The sequence below is a fragment of the Falco biarmicus genome, chromosome 13, assembly GCF_023638135.1.
Source record: "Falco biarmicus isolate bFalBia1 chromosome 13, bFalBia1.pri, whole genome shotgun sequence".
Lineage (NCBI taxonomy): Eukaryota > Metazoa > Chordata > Aves > Falconiformes > Falconidae > Falco > Falco biarmicus.
The window spans coordinates 6,686,999-6,705,679 of NC_079300.1; the positions used below are offsets into that span (position 1 = coordinate 6,686,999).

An 18,681-nucleotide genomic window follows, 5' to 3' on the forward strand; every position below is an offset into this window, starting at 1 on the left:
AATGCCAATGTAATTCATGCATTGGCTTCTGCTTCGAAAAGATCAAGTGCACAGCATTGTGATTGAATTTTAAAAGTTTTCTGTCACATCCGCTCCCCCTTTGTAGCAGCTCACACAACAGACAGACGAGAGGTGCTCTAACAGCTCACTGCCCTTCTGCAGAAGGGATCTGGCTCCTACAGTAAGCTTCATAGGAGCTTGTTAATCAGCTCGAAATTTCACCCAATTTTCTGTGGATTGTGTCCTGAAATAAATGAGACTTTTGAATGACTTAAAATTTTTACTGCTTCCATTCAGTCGTAATGGCAATTTGATTTATAATTTTTTTTTGCCACATAAATACAGTACAGATTGTGTGCTGCTGACCCCTGTGATGTCCCAGACTTCTCTTGTTAAAATGTTCTTGTGTATATTACAGACATAAAATGGGTAAGATTTCAATGTAGTCTTTATAGCCAATATTAATGCGCTTCATTTTATTGTAGCCCCTCGAGTGACACAGTTGGGAGGAAACGCCTGTGAAATTACCTGGGAAATGGTCCCACCCATGAAGGGAGATCCTGTTGGTTATGTTCTGCAGGTACTGGTTGGAAGAGAATCTGAATACAAGCAGGTAGGAAAATGGGCTTGCTTTAATATTGCTAAATTGATGACATAATGGAAATGTTTTTGAACATTTGCTGTGCTGCTTCTTCTGGCTGTATTGAATTACACCCTATGGTGATGTGTCAGGTGAACTTTGGTAAAGGCTGAATCAAAATTAAGGGCCATAATAGGTTGTTTTCACCCCCGAGGAAGTATATAGAACATCATTACCTTATTGGAGTGATTTCTGCTCTGTCCATAATTAATCACTACTTGTAACTGAACTAACCTTTGGAGAGTTACAATTCCATCCACCCGTGTTTGCTTCTGAACTGGCTGGTGCTGACCATTGTCAGAAGATGAAGTAGGTAGATTATCTTTCTCGTTCACTAAGCCAATTCCAAGACCTTCCATCAAGGGTTTTGGTCAAGTACATAACTTCAAATTGGTTTGTTGAGCCATCCCATTCCTGTCGAAGATGTCAAAGCATGGGTGTGTAATTGCTGTGTATTAGCTGCCCCACAGAGACTGTGTCCTTCCTTGCACTGCGGAAACAAAGTGAATGAAGTACAACTGGTTCTTTCCTTGTCTGTCTCGATTAGAGATCACAAGTGGACATTTCCCCAGAGCACCTGAAATGGAACAACTCATTCACAGCTAGATCTTTTATTTCATCTGTCACATCTCTGAGTGATTTACAGTGCGCTTCATCTGTGCCCTTGTCTTCTCCCTGTCCATCCTTTCATCGTCATACAGATTACAAACAAATCCAAATCAGGGAATGAGATATGTTGTTAAACCTTAAATTAAACACTTAAAAATACAAGTAAGGTAGTACTCCCTTTGCAACTGTGTCTTTGCTCCTCTTCCGTCTGTTTTTGAGTGTTACTGTGAATTAATGAATTATCAAAAATAACAAAAATAAATGCAAGGCAATTCATGTGGGTGCTAAAGATTCAGAAACCTAACTTGTGTTTGCCAGGAAATATTTTTGGTGCTGGCTTAGGTAGTAAAACCTCTGTGTACTGTGCTGCCTCGTAATATCAGTAGTAAGGGGATAAGTGGGCCCCGGTTTGCTGTTGCCTGATTTACAAAGTAGCCTTGATGTATAACCTCCACGTATGGCTCTAGTAAGTATAGCTTCAGCGCTTAAAATGTTCTGGATGTCCTTGGGGGAGATTGGGCAGGCCTTCGTGTTCTTCTAAGGTAGGCGATGGCTTAATCTTTACAGTCAAGAAACTGTGATATAAAAGATGAGCAATAAAGGAAATAAAAAATACCTTCAGGGTCTTACATTGAAGGTCTTCATTTCTCATGAAGCATGCCCTTGATGAGGGGAATTTTGCTTGAGTTTTCACAATAACTCGCTAGAAGAAGCCCCCGGTTGGGATGCTCACAGCTGACACTGACTTCTGCAGCTGGGCTGGCTGATAACCAGCTAAGGAAAAGTGGAAGAGTTCCACTGTTTCACCTTCTCAGAAATCAGTTTCACCCATCAAAATGACTTACCTTCATCACAGGTGTGGGTGTTGTCTCAGCACTGGGCCATATCACTGACCTGCTGTCCCCGAGCTGACCTGCTCTAGCGATATGCATGCTCGTAGCTCCTGTTATGTCAATAGGAGATCAAATACGTAAACATCCCTCAGTGATTCTTCTGGCCAGCGCATTTCACGTTACCTTTGCTGTGGCGTGTGTGTGATCACTTGCTAGTGTTTAACTGAAAAGTAATGCTAGTGATACGTTAATTACATTTGAAGTACAAGTGACATGTATATTTTGCATACCTATCTCAAGGGGCATATTCTGTTAGAAAAGTTTTGCAACTTGTTTTGAAGGGTTGCAGAGATGAAAAATGTTGTAGATTTTCAGGCTATTAAATACACCCATGAGAAAGAATAGTGTCTTAAGCAATTGGAGTTTCTATAGCAGTCGCCACTGCATTTTGCAAGATCCAGGGATAGTATAGCCGGATGAGGAGGAAATAAATAGCTGCATAAAGTTATTTATGTCCCACTGGCATGGAAATAAATGCAACAATAGTTGTTTCAAGCCTTTATGGCTTGTGCAGGACTTCATATCACATTTAGGGTGACACATCATCAGACACTTTCTCCTTCATTCACCCTCCAGGACACAGTTGGGTCTGTTCTGCGACGCCGAATCCTAGAACATCTCAAGTTGGAAGGGACCTGTAAGGATGGCATGTTTTACACCAGCCCAAACGCAGATGTGTTTCACAGAATAAAAATCCACTTTTAAAATCACCTTAAAATTGAAACTTATAAACTAACGAATGTATAAAATTGTTTCTCTGATCAGGTGGTGATCCTGTCAATAGTCAGATCACTTTATATGCAGCAATTTAAAGGCAACTATTTAAGACAAGGCATTAAACAGTTTTAACTAGGAAGACATGTTACGAGCCCCTGGAGCTGTGTCTCTGGGTCTACACCTATTTGATTTACTTAAGGTGAAGTAAACTCGTAAGTGACCAAAACCAGTTTCTTCATTTTACCTTAAAGCCCTAATTGTTGTTTTCGGTGTATAAATTGAGTACAACCTTATGGATGTAAGTTCATGTGTGGGCATATCCTGGAGCAGAACAAACCAATTAAAGGGTAAAGCATTTACTGAACGTTACCGTCTGTAGAAGTGACTATGCACGGCAGAAATCAAGATGATGATGCATGGCAACCTACTTTTTGTGTCGAATGTTTGATACATGTCTGTGTTTCTCCCCCAGGAGTTTTTACAAAGATATTGTTGTTCTGGCAGACTTATTAGGAAGATGACAACATGTCTTTTGTAATATTGGCTTAGCATTCATACTCAGTTATGTTTCCCAAACTGATGTGATGGTGTTTTATTGACAAGAACGGTGTATGCTTTTACATTGTTGATTTTAATCTTTTCATCGCAATAAAACCTTGGAGAAGAAAGATCCTATCATCATAGAAACAGAGTTAGAACTTTGTATGATGATTGTGTTTTCAACTATATCCTGTGACTTTCTGGGGAACAGTTGTGCCCGCAGAGTGGCATGGTGTTGAGCATGGAGTAGAAAGCTCACAGAAATCCTTACTTAGGTGGCACAAATGTGACACTTGATTCCTATATCTGGAAAGATTTTATGTTATGTATCTTATCCCAGCTCTTTGCTAGGAAGCCCTTCGGAAGGTGCAGAATGCAATGTTGTCCACGTTAATTTCATTAATAGGGGAAAAAAAATCCACCTGGGCAGTTTCTGCTGACTAAGCATGAAGTAGTCTGCTTCAGTTTTTTCTGGCATAGTCTCGGGTGCACACTGGAGCAGGTGGCCTTGTTTTACTTCCCCTGGTCACACAGTGTAGCTCTTTAGCACACAGCACTGATTTTTTGCAACTGCCTGTGGATCAGTATAAAGTAGGGCATCGTAACACCTGTCTTGTGTGTTTTCTATCTGAAGTGAATAAATACATTATTAAATAAAACTTTAATAGGGGAAAACCAAGTCTTACTGCCATCTGTTAACTCTCAAAGTTTGAGCTCCTTGTTAATATGTTGCTCTGTGTGCCATCCTAGAGATTAAGCTCCTGAGAGATGCAAGAACACCACCGGTCTGTACTTGTACCTCGCTTCTGTTGTAGAAACAAATTCAAGTTACGGAAAATAGTCATCATTAATGTATAACATAGTTTAAGTCACTTTAGCAATTCCTTCACTTGCTGCAGCATTAGCCATTGACATGCTTTTGGGTAAAGCTATAGATTTTCGCTAGACCATCACACCTGAGCTGTTGCCCTGCTGCCACAGCCTGATGTGTATGTAGCCCTCCATGGCCCAGAAGCCACGGCTTCCCCACCGTTTGGCATAGCAGAGGGGATATCAAAGCACCCAGAAGCCCTTTTTTCAGCCTGGGGCTATAGCCATCCCTGCTGTCCTCTGGGAGAACAGGTTGTAAATATTTCAGTGCTGAGAATTGTCTGAAGAACTGGATTTGCAGGAGCTAAACAGATGACAATTTAGCTTCCTAAAAAGTGTGTTTAAAAAAAAAACGAAAACCTCCTTTTCCTGCTTCTTAAGCCATGCATTCCTTTTTATATATTTGCATGCTTGATCTATTTGGATACTTCAAAAAAGCAATGGCATGTGACAGTTCTTTTTAGGAATCAAATTTTCCTGGTTTACAAATCAAGATGTAAACCATGGCAGATTCCAGGAATCGGTGGCCCAGATCTTCTGTTTCTTGCACTTTTATCTAGCAAAACTTTTTGTTAAAACTTAGCTTTAAAGTGTGTTAAAATAGTCTCCAGTTTTGCCTAGTTTTAAACTGGAGTTAGGGGAGCAGGCTGGGCTGTGCAGCGCTGGCACGAGCTGGAGCTTGGGATAATGGCCGTAACACCCAGCAGCCTAAGTTTTAGTTTCCCAGTTGAGCAGCTCTGGGGATCCAGTCACCGAGGAGCCAGCTCTTCATAAGAACTGACCACTGGGAAGCGAGAGCTAAGCTTTAAAGTTTCTTAATCCTTAAACTGTTTGCTAGTGAGACAAAATGTTCTACCTTTGAAATTTCCAAGAATTTGGAGGCAATGGTGTTTCTTCAGTTTCTGCCACATCTCTTCCGGGAGGAAACTGTCCCCAAATGCTTTCCAAAAGAAGAAAACATATGGGTAGGATACACTGGCTGTGTAAAAATCCCCAGCAATGCAGTGGGAAGCCTGCTGGGGTCTGCACCGGAGGGTGGATGTCTGGGAGAACCCAATCAGTCTTACCAAGCTCTAAGTTTTATTAATTGTTTCGTCTTTGTTTCAGGCTCTGAAGACACACAATCTCTGAAATGCATTCAGTGCCCTTTTAATTTGTGTAAAGGTCTGATCAGCAAATAATTTTTTCCTTCTCTATTTTAAGTAGCAAGTCAAAGGCACTTGTACTGGTTGCATGCCAAAACACAACACAGTTGTACAGTATGCATTGGCATTTCTTATTAGCGGTAATTGCATGGAGTATTTTCTCAGCCTCCTGATGCCAATTTTGTCATGAGACAAGCAAATAATTTCCTTTGTTAAGAGTTTTTCCGTGCAGCCCAAGTGGAAGGTGATCTGAGGGACTCTTTGCTTAGGAGACAAGGCTGTCCACACAACTCTTTAAGACTTTATGAGCATCTCAGTGGTGGAGTTGAGTACAGCTGGTTCTGAGTTTCAATAAAATAACAGGCAGTTTCTTAAAGAGAAATCTGTGAGATGTCTTAGAAGAAGTTAAACCTTTCAAGTGGGCTTGCTTTCTAAGTAGACTGAAATCTGCCTCTGGTTCTTGATCTTCTTATTGCTGTGCAAAATATGCTTTTATTAATTATTAAATAATTAATTGGAATGGGGTGCAACAACCAGGTAAATTAATCTTACACTCCTCAGTGTGTTGCTTATAGGGCAAACATGGCTGTCATTTTTATTGTTTGGAAAAGACGAAGGGGGGTTGGAATCTTTTAGTGACATCATTGAAATTGAGAAATACTTGCCTACAGGAATTCTCTGAGCTGTCTAGCTTGATCAGTAGGATCAAATGCCATAAGAGGCTTCAGCAGCGGTTTAATACTTGTGATGATATCTTCACTGAGGGAGCCGGGCGAAAAGCTCATCATGTTTTTATTATATTCTCAGGTGCCTAAACAGACAAGCTGGGTTTAGGAACTGAAAGTGATAAATTGGATAACCACTTTACTTTGACTTGTTGACCACCAAAGTATAATGTGCTACATACAAAAAAAGAATGCTGCTTTATACAGTTAAATTTGGTTTCATACTTGTTTAGCAAATTTAAAGAGCTCGTACACAATTGTCAATTTTTTTTTCTCTTGTGTGTGTAATGTCCATTCACAGAGTGTAACTGTTCACGACCAAGCATCTGTCTTTGTGCTGAGGGCATTCTGCATTGGCTTAGCCTGGTCCTGCAGACGCTACTGCAGGCAAAATAGAGCTGGAGCCAGTAGTGTCTCCAAGGCGCTCGCTGCAGCCAGCTGGGGAGGATACAGAGGCCTCTGTCAGGAGTAAATGACAATTAAGCACAATCATTTTTCACCTGTTACTGTGAAAGGACATAGTTCCACTGGTGCTAAATACTCATCAAACCACTGATAGCAGAACAACTTCCACCACCTTCCTAGCTCTAGTGCAGGAAATGTTTTGTCTTCATCATTAGTGAATATTAACTCATGTATTCTGTGTATTTTTGGCTATTTTTCAAACTTTCCTTAAAGATACATTCTTTTCTGCCTTGACTGGCCTTTTTCTGAGAAGCGCTGTTGAGTAGCTGCCTTGAGTGAACTTGGTCATCTATTTTTATTAGAATGTAATGAAGATACAGGTCTTTGATTTAGCCAAGCAGCCTCCAGTTACACTGGTATTCACCACCCTAACGGAACAAAACAAGTAAAAAACGATTAACTGGATAGGCTTTTTCAGTTCAAAGACAGGCTGTATATATCCCATCCTTTGTGTCTGTTAAATGTAATTTATGAAGCTTAGATTTTAAAATTATTAAACGTCATTATTTGGGTTTTACTGGATTTTTATTTTGGTTTAAAGTGGTCATGTTGGTTGCAAAGGCATGTAGAGCTCCTCTAATTATATATTTTGAAATTAAAATAATTACATCAGCACCAGAAAACATACCTTGTTTGCAGTTGTTTTGTAAGGCTAGATGCTTTGAGTTACTGTGTCTCGGAGTCTAAAGATACGGGAATTAACCAAGTCTGCCAAGGAGAAGATTCCTGACTCTGGTCCTGTGGAAGAACACATTGGGTTTTTAATTAGCTGCTGAACCTACATTTATGTGCCAAATGTATGCAACTTTTGTTCGCATGATCATTTATAATTGGGAGTAAACCCGAGTATTAACTACCTCCAAGGTGGAGCATTGATGATGGAGTAGGTGCTGAACAGTTGTCCACAACAGGTGGGTATTAGAAATGGAATTGTCATTGGAAGATAGAGTGGCAGAGATGTTGCTGGGATGAGGTGTGCTTTACAAACAGGTGTTTCAACCTTCACGTTATTTCTGCAGACCACTACAGCACTTGTTGGGTGTTGGGGTTTTTTGCCCTGCAGTTACAGCATTACTGTAACTTAATGACTCCCGTCTCATTGGCATTGGGAAGACAAGCAAAGATGACAAGAAAGGCAGCGGTGCATATCTGTGGTTAATCGCAGAGATTTGTGGTATGAATTTGTTGTTTTCCTGTCACCTGAGGTAGAGCGAACTTCCTGTGCATGCTGAGCGTGCTTGAGGAAGGTAACGTGATTTTCTTTAAACATTGCTTCTTGATTTGCACCTCGGGGCCAAGAAACATGAGCCAGTTAGAGGACTTCTACTTAGTATGGAAACTCAGTGTCACCATCATTCAAACTGTATTTGGGAAAACGGTGAAAGTTTAAGAGGAGGGGACAGAACAAATGAAAGAAAAAAATTTTGTCCCAGACCTTCTCAAGAAATCAGCAACTGGCTTTTTAACTGACGGTTGAGTTCTTGGAGACAAGCGTAGGCAGGAAAAGTGGACTCTTTAAGTGGTGTCTAGCTGAGCACGTCTTTTCTTTTTCCTCCTGTTTTTATTACTCCAGAGTAACACACAGGAAATCCTCTGCTGGCCCAGGTTTAATTTCCCTCCTGTTACCCTTTTCTAAAGTTTAGTTCTTAACCTCTGGGAAGGCAGAGATGCTCTCAGCTTTCTGCTCCCACAGTGAGGAGGTGGGCTAAATGAGCAGAGGAAAAAGTATCTGACATTCAGGATGGTGGTTTTTTTTCCCAGCAGACACAGGCACTTCGTGACACATTTTTCATTTCATAAAATAGCAATTTCAACAACTCTCCATTATATAAAAATTGTTGACTAGTTACTTGTTTGCAGAGTTCGTAAATGTTTCCAGTGGTCTTTTTCAATTTAAAATGTCACAAAGCTGTCTCTCAGATACTCAGTTATTTCTCTTCCTTCTCATATTGTGACATGTGCCCTGAGTCATGCAGTACCTACATTTGATTAACTTAAATATGTGATAGGTTTGGATTGCTGAAGAACCAAATAAGACGCAACTGAGAGGAGGGGTTTCTTTTATTCCTTAATATTACTTTGTTGTTTCCACAATTCTGAAAGCGTAATTTCTGGCAAGATTGCTGACTCTTGAGAGATATGTGAGGAAAAGTACATTAAACTAATATTTGTAACCAATTTTACAATTACACAGTGAATGTCTTCCAGCAACCTTAGTTTGCAGGTTTTCTTCCTTCTGGGGCCAAACACGGTGCTTAGGTCTTAAACATGTTTTAGGCATATAGTCACGTTTTAAGAGTACAGAAGCATGTTTGTAGAATTCATCACACCCGCAAAAGATGAGTACGTCTTACGGTTCATGAATTGCCTGAAGTTTTGTCTGTCCTTGTGTGCATTGACTCTGTTGAACACTCAAGATGGAGAAACGGTTGGATGTCTCTTACATAGTCTTCCGCATGCCTCTGTTTTTCCAAAACCTGCAGTGACCTAGTGAGCTCCTTCCCTTGAGAGCTGCAGAAGTGTTTCCTTAAGAGGCTCGGACTTCACCTAACTTTCTGGCTCAAGTCCTTGCAAAAATCTAACGTTACTACTTTTTTAAATTGTTTGGTACTATGAAAGCAGGAGGGTGTCTTGCTCTTTGGTTTTGACTGTGCTTGCTGTTTTGTTTTGAAGGTGTACAAGGGAGAAGAGACCACATTCCACATCTCAGGCCTTCAAGTCAACACAGACTATCGGTTTCGCGTCTGCGTCTGCCGCCGGTGCTTGGATACCTCACAGGAACTTAGTGGACCTTTCAGCCCATCCGTTGCCTTTATGCTCCAGCGAAGTGAGATCATGCTTGCAGGAGAAATGGGAAGCATAGATGATCCTAAGATGAAAAGCATGATTCCTACTGATGAACAGTTTGCAGCCCTCATTGTTCTTGGCTTTGCAAGTTTGTCAATTCTATTTGCCTGTATATTACAATACTTCTTTATGAAGTAGACAATTCAATGGAAGTTTGAGATACAAATTTAACTAATGCTACGCATTATAATCCACACATTTATTCAGATATTCCTTTTTTGAAATCCTTTTGTTCTACCATACATTTTATATTCTCTTGTTTTTACAGTTCTAGCTTGAAGAAAGATAAATCAGTGTTTTGATGCACCTTTTTGAAATTCAAAACTAGGAAGTGGTCAAACTGGAGAAACAAGCAAACCAGATACCAAAAGCAAGATTTTTTTTTTTTTCTACCTTCACAGTTTCAAAATTGTCACCAATTTGCCTTTTCAATGTTGTTTTGGGTTTTTTTCACTGAAGTTCGTACCGTCTCTTATTTTATCTTACTATTTAGGAAATTGTAATCATGAGTCACTTTTTTTGTCTCTCTTTCCTTCTAAACATTAGTCACAAGTGTGTATAGTGGTAAGACTAGAATACAGTGTTAGTCAACAGTACCAGGTTTTTCTTGAACAGTATTAGCAGTGTCGCCTATGAATTATTCACTACATTTGCCCCACTTTTTTCTAGATAAAACGTAAGTTATTTTAATTGTTTAGTGCATTTAAATCGGAACAATATTCTGCAGTTGAAGAACATTTTAATTATCTATTATTTTTACATTTACAACACTATAGACTGCCTGTATAAGAAATCAAATAACCGAACTGCATATAAATTATGAAGCATTATAGATTTTTTTACCATTTTGATTCCTAGCAGTAATTTTAAGTAAGAGGGCATTGTGCAATAGTTAGTTATTCCCATGTTCAGCTATTTAAAAGCTGCTTTAACTTGTCTGTTTGTCACTGTATATAACTATTCTTAATCTAATACTAGATATTATCCTATTATGTTCAGCCAGATTTATATGATTAGAGCTGGTGACAGCTAACTGCCTCTACTGAATTAGGTGAGATTTACACTCAATGTAAGCAAAACTTTACTGTCAGTTGATCTTTTTTATTATTATTATTAGTTTTGTTGGGTTGTTCGTTTTTTTTTTTTTTTTTTTTTTGTGGAGGGGGTATACATTTTCTGGAACTTTCTTGGAGGTATCAGAAATCAGATCCGTTTATTTTAAATACCTTAAACGGGTGACTGTGCTATTCTTGCCACAGGGCTAATTGAAATAACTTGGTACATGGCAAAATTCAAAGGAGAGTCCTGCAGAGGAATAGTCCCTGCTCCGATGGGAGTGTCCCCCCCTCCTGCCTGCCCCTTCCCAGACACACGTTTTATTCCACCAAGATACTAGATTTTTAACTCTTAATTCATTGGGTTATTTATATTAAGTCAACATTGTGTGAGTACCTCAGGGACATAAATGAGCTGGAGGTGCAAATAGATTCCAAAAGGGTGCAACAGACACAGTGTATTTCCCTGCCTCTTGTTTTTGTATATTTTTGCTACTTGGTTTGGCTTTTGTCCTAGCTATTTTGTGCTCTGTCTCCATTGTCTAAGATTCAGTGTCCTGTACTAGCATAATATTCCCTTAACCAAAGTAATGGGGGAAAAAACAACATTATTTTTGTTTTAGGTTTATTTATACTATATACTGCATACAGTACTTTAAATACCAATTACAGTGCAATCTTTTATTTATTGTAAAAAAAGAAAAAAGAAAAAGTGTACTTATGTACTAATCCCCCTCCCCACCCTCCCCACAGCATGTTATATTTTGTCTGTTTTATACTGTTGTACTTTAGGTCAACTTTTTACCTGGCAGCATTCCTAGTATTATTAATCTTCTTACCTTTCCTTGTGTTTTTGAAGATGGGAGCATCTAGTACATGAAATGCCAAAAAAACCCATTATCAGTGATTCAAACGTTTACATGTATCCAAAAACATAATCATCTCTGGAAAGAAAGTGCTAAGATCAATGAATTATTCTGTGTGCCTCTCTAGATGTAGCAAATATTAGAAATGTTCTGTATTTTGTTATTGACTATAATTAGTTTAATTTAGCCTTGCGAACTAATGGCATTGAGCTAAATATATATATTTTTTTGTTTTTTGCCAAAGTCATGGCTTGTCAAATTTATTTACATCTTATTTAAATTTATTTGTGATATGAAACTTTGTGACCTTGCATCTGTATTTTGTGAGCAAAGCATATACAGCTGTTTTCAATGGAGGGGGAAAGAGTGTATTTTTTAAAACAATGAAAAGACCGCTAGTTTGGAAACCCAGAAATTTGAATAGATTCCCATTTTTTTATTTTTGGACTATTGTTTCAGCAGTGCTGCTATGAAATCCAAGCTTGACACCTTTTTTTTTTAAAAAAAAAAAACACTTTATAAAAAAACAACATCCTGCTTTAGATGATTTGATCAGTTTTGAAAGTTTGAAATACAAATGATACTAAAAGCAGCGAGCAGAAGTGTAGAGAAAAGCAATCAGTTACTCTTGTTGAAGCATTTCTGTCATTGCTAATTTGTTTGGTGTCCCTTATTATCCTGCTAATGAGAATGCCCAGTCCAAGCCTGAGGTTGTCAGAGAAAGTATTCTGTAGGAGTTGGGACAGGCCCTAAATAAGGTAATCAGACCTACTTTTCATTTGTATATTCTGCCATAGTGCTTTGATTGTCATTCGTATATTAACAACAAAATAAAGTATCAGAAATGTTAAACCATTCCTGTTCTGATTGCTTTTGCCGATGCCTTGTCTTTCCCCGTAAATCTTTGTGCCCTTTGGTCCGGCAACGTCAGGCATTGCATCCGACCCGAGGGCACTCTGCTCTCAAAGAAGTTACAAACAACAACACAGAACAAGGTAGAATGAAACACTAAATATTTAAAACTGTTAAGGAAGGAGAGAGATGTTTTTATATTGTTCTGCCTTTTTCTTTATGAACTTGAAATGTTTTCTAATCCTGTTCGTTGGTTACAGTAGCTCAGTATTCAGTGTCACGATTGAGAAGTGCCCTAACTGAATGTGTATGAACCTTATCCTTGCACAGTTCTTTAAATTGAAAAAAATAAAATGTTTTTACCTCACTATGGGAACATACATTCCAAGCTTTTCAACTTTAAAGAAAAAATAGTCATAAGTTTTCTTGTATTGTAAATTTTAGACTATTTCATATGCATTATATTAAAACTGCCATATCAATTTTAATGTATAGATTTTGCAAATACTACACTATGTATGTAAGACTTAACTGTATCTGTAGTGTATATGTAATATATTTATGCCCAATAAATGTTTTAATTCTTTCTGATATTGCCAGGAGGTTTCTTAATTGAATGCAGCCCTTTTAGCCTGTGCGGGAGCCCTTTCTGGCAGGTTAGTGATGTCACTGCAGCCCGAGGCAGGAGTGGGAGCCCCGCATTTAACTCGGGATGTGTTGGTTTGTAGTTGGAATGATTTAGTGTTACTCATGAAGCGTTTGCTGGTGCAGTTCAGCAGTTTATGCCGTAATCTTTTCTTAGACTAAGCTAAATACACCGCAGATTGCTCATCCACTGCCTGGAAAGCTGGAGTTCAGCCAGGCTGTTACCTGCACCGTGCAGCTGAAGGCTGCTGCTGTTTTGACCTAAGCGTAACCCAGGTGAATGCCAAATTGCTCCTCACCTGAGCTAGTCTCTGTAGCCTTCTGTCTCCTCACCCGTGGGAATTTACAGTCCTCTCCCTGGGGCTGCCCCACTTTAGGCAGCGTTGGCCGTGACAGCGAGCTCTGACTGCTGCCCCATAGTTTGCTTCCTTGGCAGGGCTGACGTGCAGCAAGCACAAGTTTATAGAAATAATCTTAAAGTCAGGTTTCTGCGGTGTTTTAATCACGTCTTGTAAATAGCTGGCAGGAAAATTTACAGATGTTAAAAATATACCTAGTTTTGTCATCTCTTTGTAATTAAATGCTTGAAATATCAGAACTTTTTACTTATTTGTTAATTATGTGCAACAAATTCAATTGCTCATCATAAAAAATTAATCTAGTACATATACGTGTTTCTTGGCAAGCACATTAATGTTTGTTTTTATAAATAGCTTTTCTTCAAATCACTGTATAAATAAAACATTTTATCTGTTTACTTTTTTTAATTACAGCAATTTACGAGTGGGTTTTTTCCTAGGGAAATACAGTAATTTTTTCACTCAGTTGCTTAGCTGTGTTTTATTTAAATGGTGCTTATCTAAACAATGTCTAACAAAATCTCTTGAATATGGCTATAGAATAGTAATGAGTGCTTTGGTATCTGGAGAGCTCTTTTTATTTTCGGTAGTCCCTGGGTTGCAACATCGCCGTGGTTGTCTGCAGGGATGATGGGGGACAGCTGAAGCCTATGGGAGCGAAGGAGCGGTTTGGTATTTGCTGTTTGAGCTCTGAATGTTATCTTTAAATGTTATATGTAACCCACAGGTTTGGTGCAGAGGTACCGGGTCACCTTCCCACAGCCAAACTACGCAGAGGTGGGGTAAGTAGCAGTAAGTTTCCGATGGATTTTGTTTTGCAAGGTGATACAGAGCATGTTGTAACCAGGCTTGGGCAACATTGTATTTACCGACATCACTCACCTGCTCATACCTGTTGAGAGAAAAGTATCTGCTTTAAAGTTCTGAAACAGAGTGGAGGCTCATTTTTTTAGATATTTTTGTGGCCTTAGAAACAATCTCTAGGGTGGTACAGTAGGTGGATGTGTACCAAGGCACATCTCGCAGTGTGAGCAACGTGCAGGTCTGCCCGCAGCAAAGCATGGTCACCGGGCTGGTAGCTGCTGTTTCTATAGCAGCAGCGATTCTCTCTCTTCTTGGTAATGAAAGAGCCCGTTCGAAAACAAAACGGGTAGAATTTGTTTTGCTTCTGACTTCAGTTGCTGTTGCAAGTGTGGAGGGCGTTTGGTTTGGTGGAGGAGAGTTAAGCCCCTTCTAAAGGTGGTCTCTGGGTGAGAAACCGGTGTGTGAGATGCATGGCGTGCTCCGAGCCGCCCGCTCCCTGGGACCAGAAGGGAAGCAAACGGGACCTGGAGGCAGCATCAGTCCGTGCCGTTCAGCTGCAGAGCTCCTCCTGCCAGGATCGTTCAAGTCACTTGAATTTTAGGAGATGCTGGAATTCAGCCCGCTATGAATAAATAGCACTTGCTTGAAGGGAGGTAGAGCTCGACTCTAGCCTTTGTGTCAGGAGCCCGAGGCTTTCCTGCCCGTCCCTCCCATCCTGAAGTGTAGCAGAGGTACTTGAAAATACCCTTGAAAATGAAATACCCTGGGGACGCCAGCCGAGGCCTCCAGGACGCGCTGTGTAAACCGGCGCAGCTGGAGCTGCTCCTGCCTTGCGGGCCAGGGCACCGCCGCCACCATGTTCTGGGCCAAGGCGGCAGCTTGGCTGCGCCACCAAAGGCCTCGTGCCGCTGGCAGGCTGGCAACGGGAGATCTGTCCCCTGGGGAGAGCCACTTCGCCTGCCTGAGCGGAGGGGACGGTGCCGCTGGGCGCGCAGAGCCCATGGCAGCGGGGGCAGCCCATGGGCAGCGCCGTCGTGAGGTGCCGGCTGGATGCGGGGAAGGCCGAGGGCCGCCAGGGCTGCTGCGTGAGGTGATTTGGATCACCGCTCTCTTCAACCACCCCGATGTATTGTTGTCCTTCTGCTGGAGTTTAAGGGAGTTACACGGGTGGAAAGCACTGGGCTGTGCCCTGATGCTCGCAGCCCGCTCAGACCCCAGCGCCAACCCCTGGGAAGCTGGTGGCATGAAGCGGCTCAGCTCCGGCCAGGCCTGGACCGAAACACCTCTCCTGCTCGTATGTGTGCTTGTTCGGGGTTAAACGTGTGGTACAGAAAGAGGGCGGTTCGTGGGTTGGAAGAGGAGTCCAGCTGCAACCTAATCTTTACCCCCTCCTGCCAAGCCTAAGTGGATCCTTCGAGCTCTCAGCAAACCTTGAGCAATTGTGGTGAGGGGATGGGGCATCTCCCTGATGAGGAAAGCGGGGAGGGCTGGGCCCGTTCAGCCTGGAGAAGAGAGGACCGAGAAGGGACCTTATCCGCGCACACAAGCATCTCAAGGGCAAATGCCAAGAGGATGGGGCCAGGCTCCCCTCAGCGGTGCCCAGTGATGGGACTAGGGGCGGCGGGCACACGCTGCAGCACAAGAAGCTCCATCTGAATGTGAGGAAAAACTTCTCTGCCTTGAGGGTGGCGGAGCACTGGAGCGGGCTGCCCGGAGGGGCGGTGGGGTCTCCGTGTCTGGAGACACCCACAACCCGCCCGGACGCGGCTCTGTGACCTGCTGTAGCCGGGGTCAGCCTCGGTGCCCCCCCGAGGTCCCTTCCCACCCCGGCCGCTCTGCCATTCTGTGGGTGTATGGACTAGGGAGAGGGGGGGATTCCCCCCAGCATCAGTGACACCTACATGAACCGGACGGTTCAATTTGACCTGTCTGCACCCAAAGGTATTAGAGAAAAGTTAAAAAGAAATTGCTGTGTAAACTAAATTTCCTGTGCAAATCTTTCTCTAGAATTAATAGTATTATTGCAGAATTCATGATGCATTGTGATTCATTGATGTGGAATTATATTCTCTGTCCTTAATATTCACCTGTCTTGGAGTGAAGACAGCAACTTTATTTCTCATTCTTCTCAGAAATGAGAACCACAAGGATATTTTATTTCAGTATTTTTGTGGCTGAGGAGAAAAAGCCACCTGAGATCCCTTGAAGGGGCTATTTCATCAGTATTGCATTTAATAAGTTCTAAATACATGTTTCTGCTCTTGACAGTTGCTTTCCCATAATGTGCAGATTCTTGGCTGGGCAAAATAAAATATAAAGTTTCACAAGATGCTTTCAAACACAGCGGATTAGCCTGCTATCTGGTGTTATTTGGGTGAATATGCTGCTATTAGTTTGAGTAGTTACATTTATTATACTAATTGCTGACGTAGATGGCATTGCATGCAATCAAAACTATTTTTAGGTGTACTAGCACGGTTAATAAATAACTGCTTGGATCAGTGTGCTCAGTGGATGTCATTTCTTCATAATTTTATTAGCTCATCTCTCTCCCTTTTGTCATACGAAATCCATTATTGTCTACAAATAAAATGGAGTGAAAGTAAGGACGCAGAAGTCTTGTGAGAATTAATACGTGAATAATCCAATGCAAATATTGTATTTATTAATTGGCACCTCAAATGCCCTTTCTTGCCACAAAATGCTTGCAAGCTGGTTGCGGTGCCCTCAGTTCAGAGGGCTGTGCAGGACTGTATGCAGGACTGTACCTGTTAATGTCCCCATTAATGTCCCCAGGCAGCACGCTGGGTGGGATGCTGCTCGGTGCCTGCCCAGCCGTCACTGCGGTGTGTCGGGGTTTGGCGTGCTGAGAAAAAGTGGGTCTGTGCACGCAGTCGGGCCGAATTCCCTTGGGATGTTGCTGTGTGGACTTAGTACGGCCTTAGGTGTAGCTCTAAAGTTGTGATTGCTCTGGGTCACAGTGCTTAAGCTGCTACTGCTCCTGGCTTTGCCTTCTCTCCAGTATGAGGGTTCGGCGTTTCTTCTGCACATTATAGCTCTGTCTTGTGATGTTGTTGTTTAAAATATGATGTGGTTGACTTCAGTGTGTTGAAATGGAAAGTGTTACAGCTGTACAAACCTTTGGTTATTCTCTAAATAAGCCCTGCCTGGGCAGTTGATGGTGCAAGCCCCTTCCTGTGGCTCACATCAGCCTGTCTTGCAGGAAGGGACATCTGATAGAGGTCTCCCCGCAGCCTGTGGCAATGGCACTCCTCTTGCTACATGGCAAGCTCCAAATTACGCTGCGATGTGGGAAATCAGGCACAAGGCCACAGCAAAGACCAAGGAGAAAGAAGGTAAATAAAAACCTCTCGTGGTTTTAGACACCGTGGCAAGAGTAATTAGCTGATCTGAGGTGACTTTGTCACAGGTGGGGGCAGTGGCTCTGCAAGTGGCATTGGTTAGCCCTACAGGTTAGCTTTTTATAAAAAAGAAACTACTGTTGTGATCTGAGTACATCTAAACTAGTTTTGTTTCCTTATATGTTGACATTAGTCCGGAGATGGTCAGGCAGCACCCAAGGAAGCCACTCATCTGAGGGATGAGCCCCACACCAGTGTTTCTCCGCTGGAACCAGGGCACCAGCCAAGGCACAAGGAAACCCTTGTGCTGGCCACCTGCTTCCCTTTTCACAAATCATCGATAGTTCAGTGAGGTCAAAACTACATGTTCAATCGAAACCAGCTCAGAAGATTACACCTTTTGCAGCCCCATGCTGGTGCCCCTGGCACAGGGTGGTGAATTTTACAAAAATCAATCGCATTGTCGCCGCTTGATAAAAATACCAAGGTGCTATGGACTGGGCAGAGTACATGCCCACGTGTGATCGTGAGTATTGGCTTAACTTTTGGTGAGAATTTGTAGTATGAGTTTTTGCTGTCTTCTGTAATATTGGTGTGTTAAATCTATTTAAATCTCTGCACCTTGGAGCTTGCCGTGCTGCGGGCTTATTGCAGAATAGGCTCGTGGTGTTAGATTCCCTGCCAGCCTGCCCTAATGAAGGCTGATTTGCGGCACCAGGTCATTTGTGGAAGGAGGCTGTGCAGGGAAGAACGATGTGAATAAAGGCTTGGAAATCGCCAAGCCTTTTCTTTCTCAGGGACAGCACTGCAATCATGCGAAAAATCAATCAGAATGTGAGAAAAAGGGAGTAATGCTCTACTCTTTGGATCCAGCAGCATTCAAAAAAGGGGCAAGTGCTGGCAGAGCATCTCCTGTGCCCTCAGAGCAGCCTCTGAAGTTGAGCATGAGGTACTTCAGTTCTGAGAGCGATTTCAACTTACGGACTCGCACACGTCACCAAACCTTCATTTCGCTCACAGCGAGGGAAAGAAGCAAGCATGGAGGACAATAAAATGCCTCCATTGCGAAGAGTTTTATGTCTAAGTACAGATAGAAGAGCACACTGTAGCATTTCAAAAGGATGTATTTGTGCACAGAAGAAGAGTGTGGTAGGCTCCAACCAGGCAGCACTCACTTTAGATGCCAACTTAGGAGTTGGTACCCTCCTAGCGAGGGGCAGTCCTGGGGTCCAGGCAGCGGTCTCACCACTGATGTCTGTTTGGAGCTGACCCCGTGTGTGCAGGACA

General features: G+C 41.9%; 1 protein-coding gene across 2 annotated transcripts in view; it reads left to right on the forward strand.

Annotated features, from left to right (window-relative positions):
* Positions 1-12,815, forward strand: part of FNDC3B (fibronectin type III domain containing 3B) — a 209,629-nt gene extending 196,814 nt beyond the window's left edge. For both annotated transcript variants that reach the window (XM_056358484.1, XM_056358485.1), the window contains exons 25-26: positions 486-613; positions 9,278-12,815. In XM_056358484.1, the coding sequence (XP_056214459.1) occupies positions 486-613; positions 9,278-9,589 (440 nt within the window). In that variant the 3' untranslated portion in view covers positions 9,590-12,815. The remainder of the gene's footprint in view (positions 1-485; positions 614-9,277) is intronic.
* Positions 12,816-18,681: the final 5,866 nt, after the last annotated feature.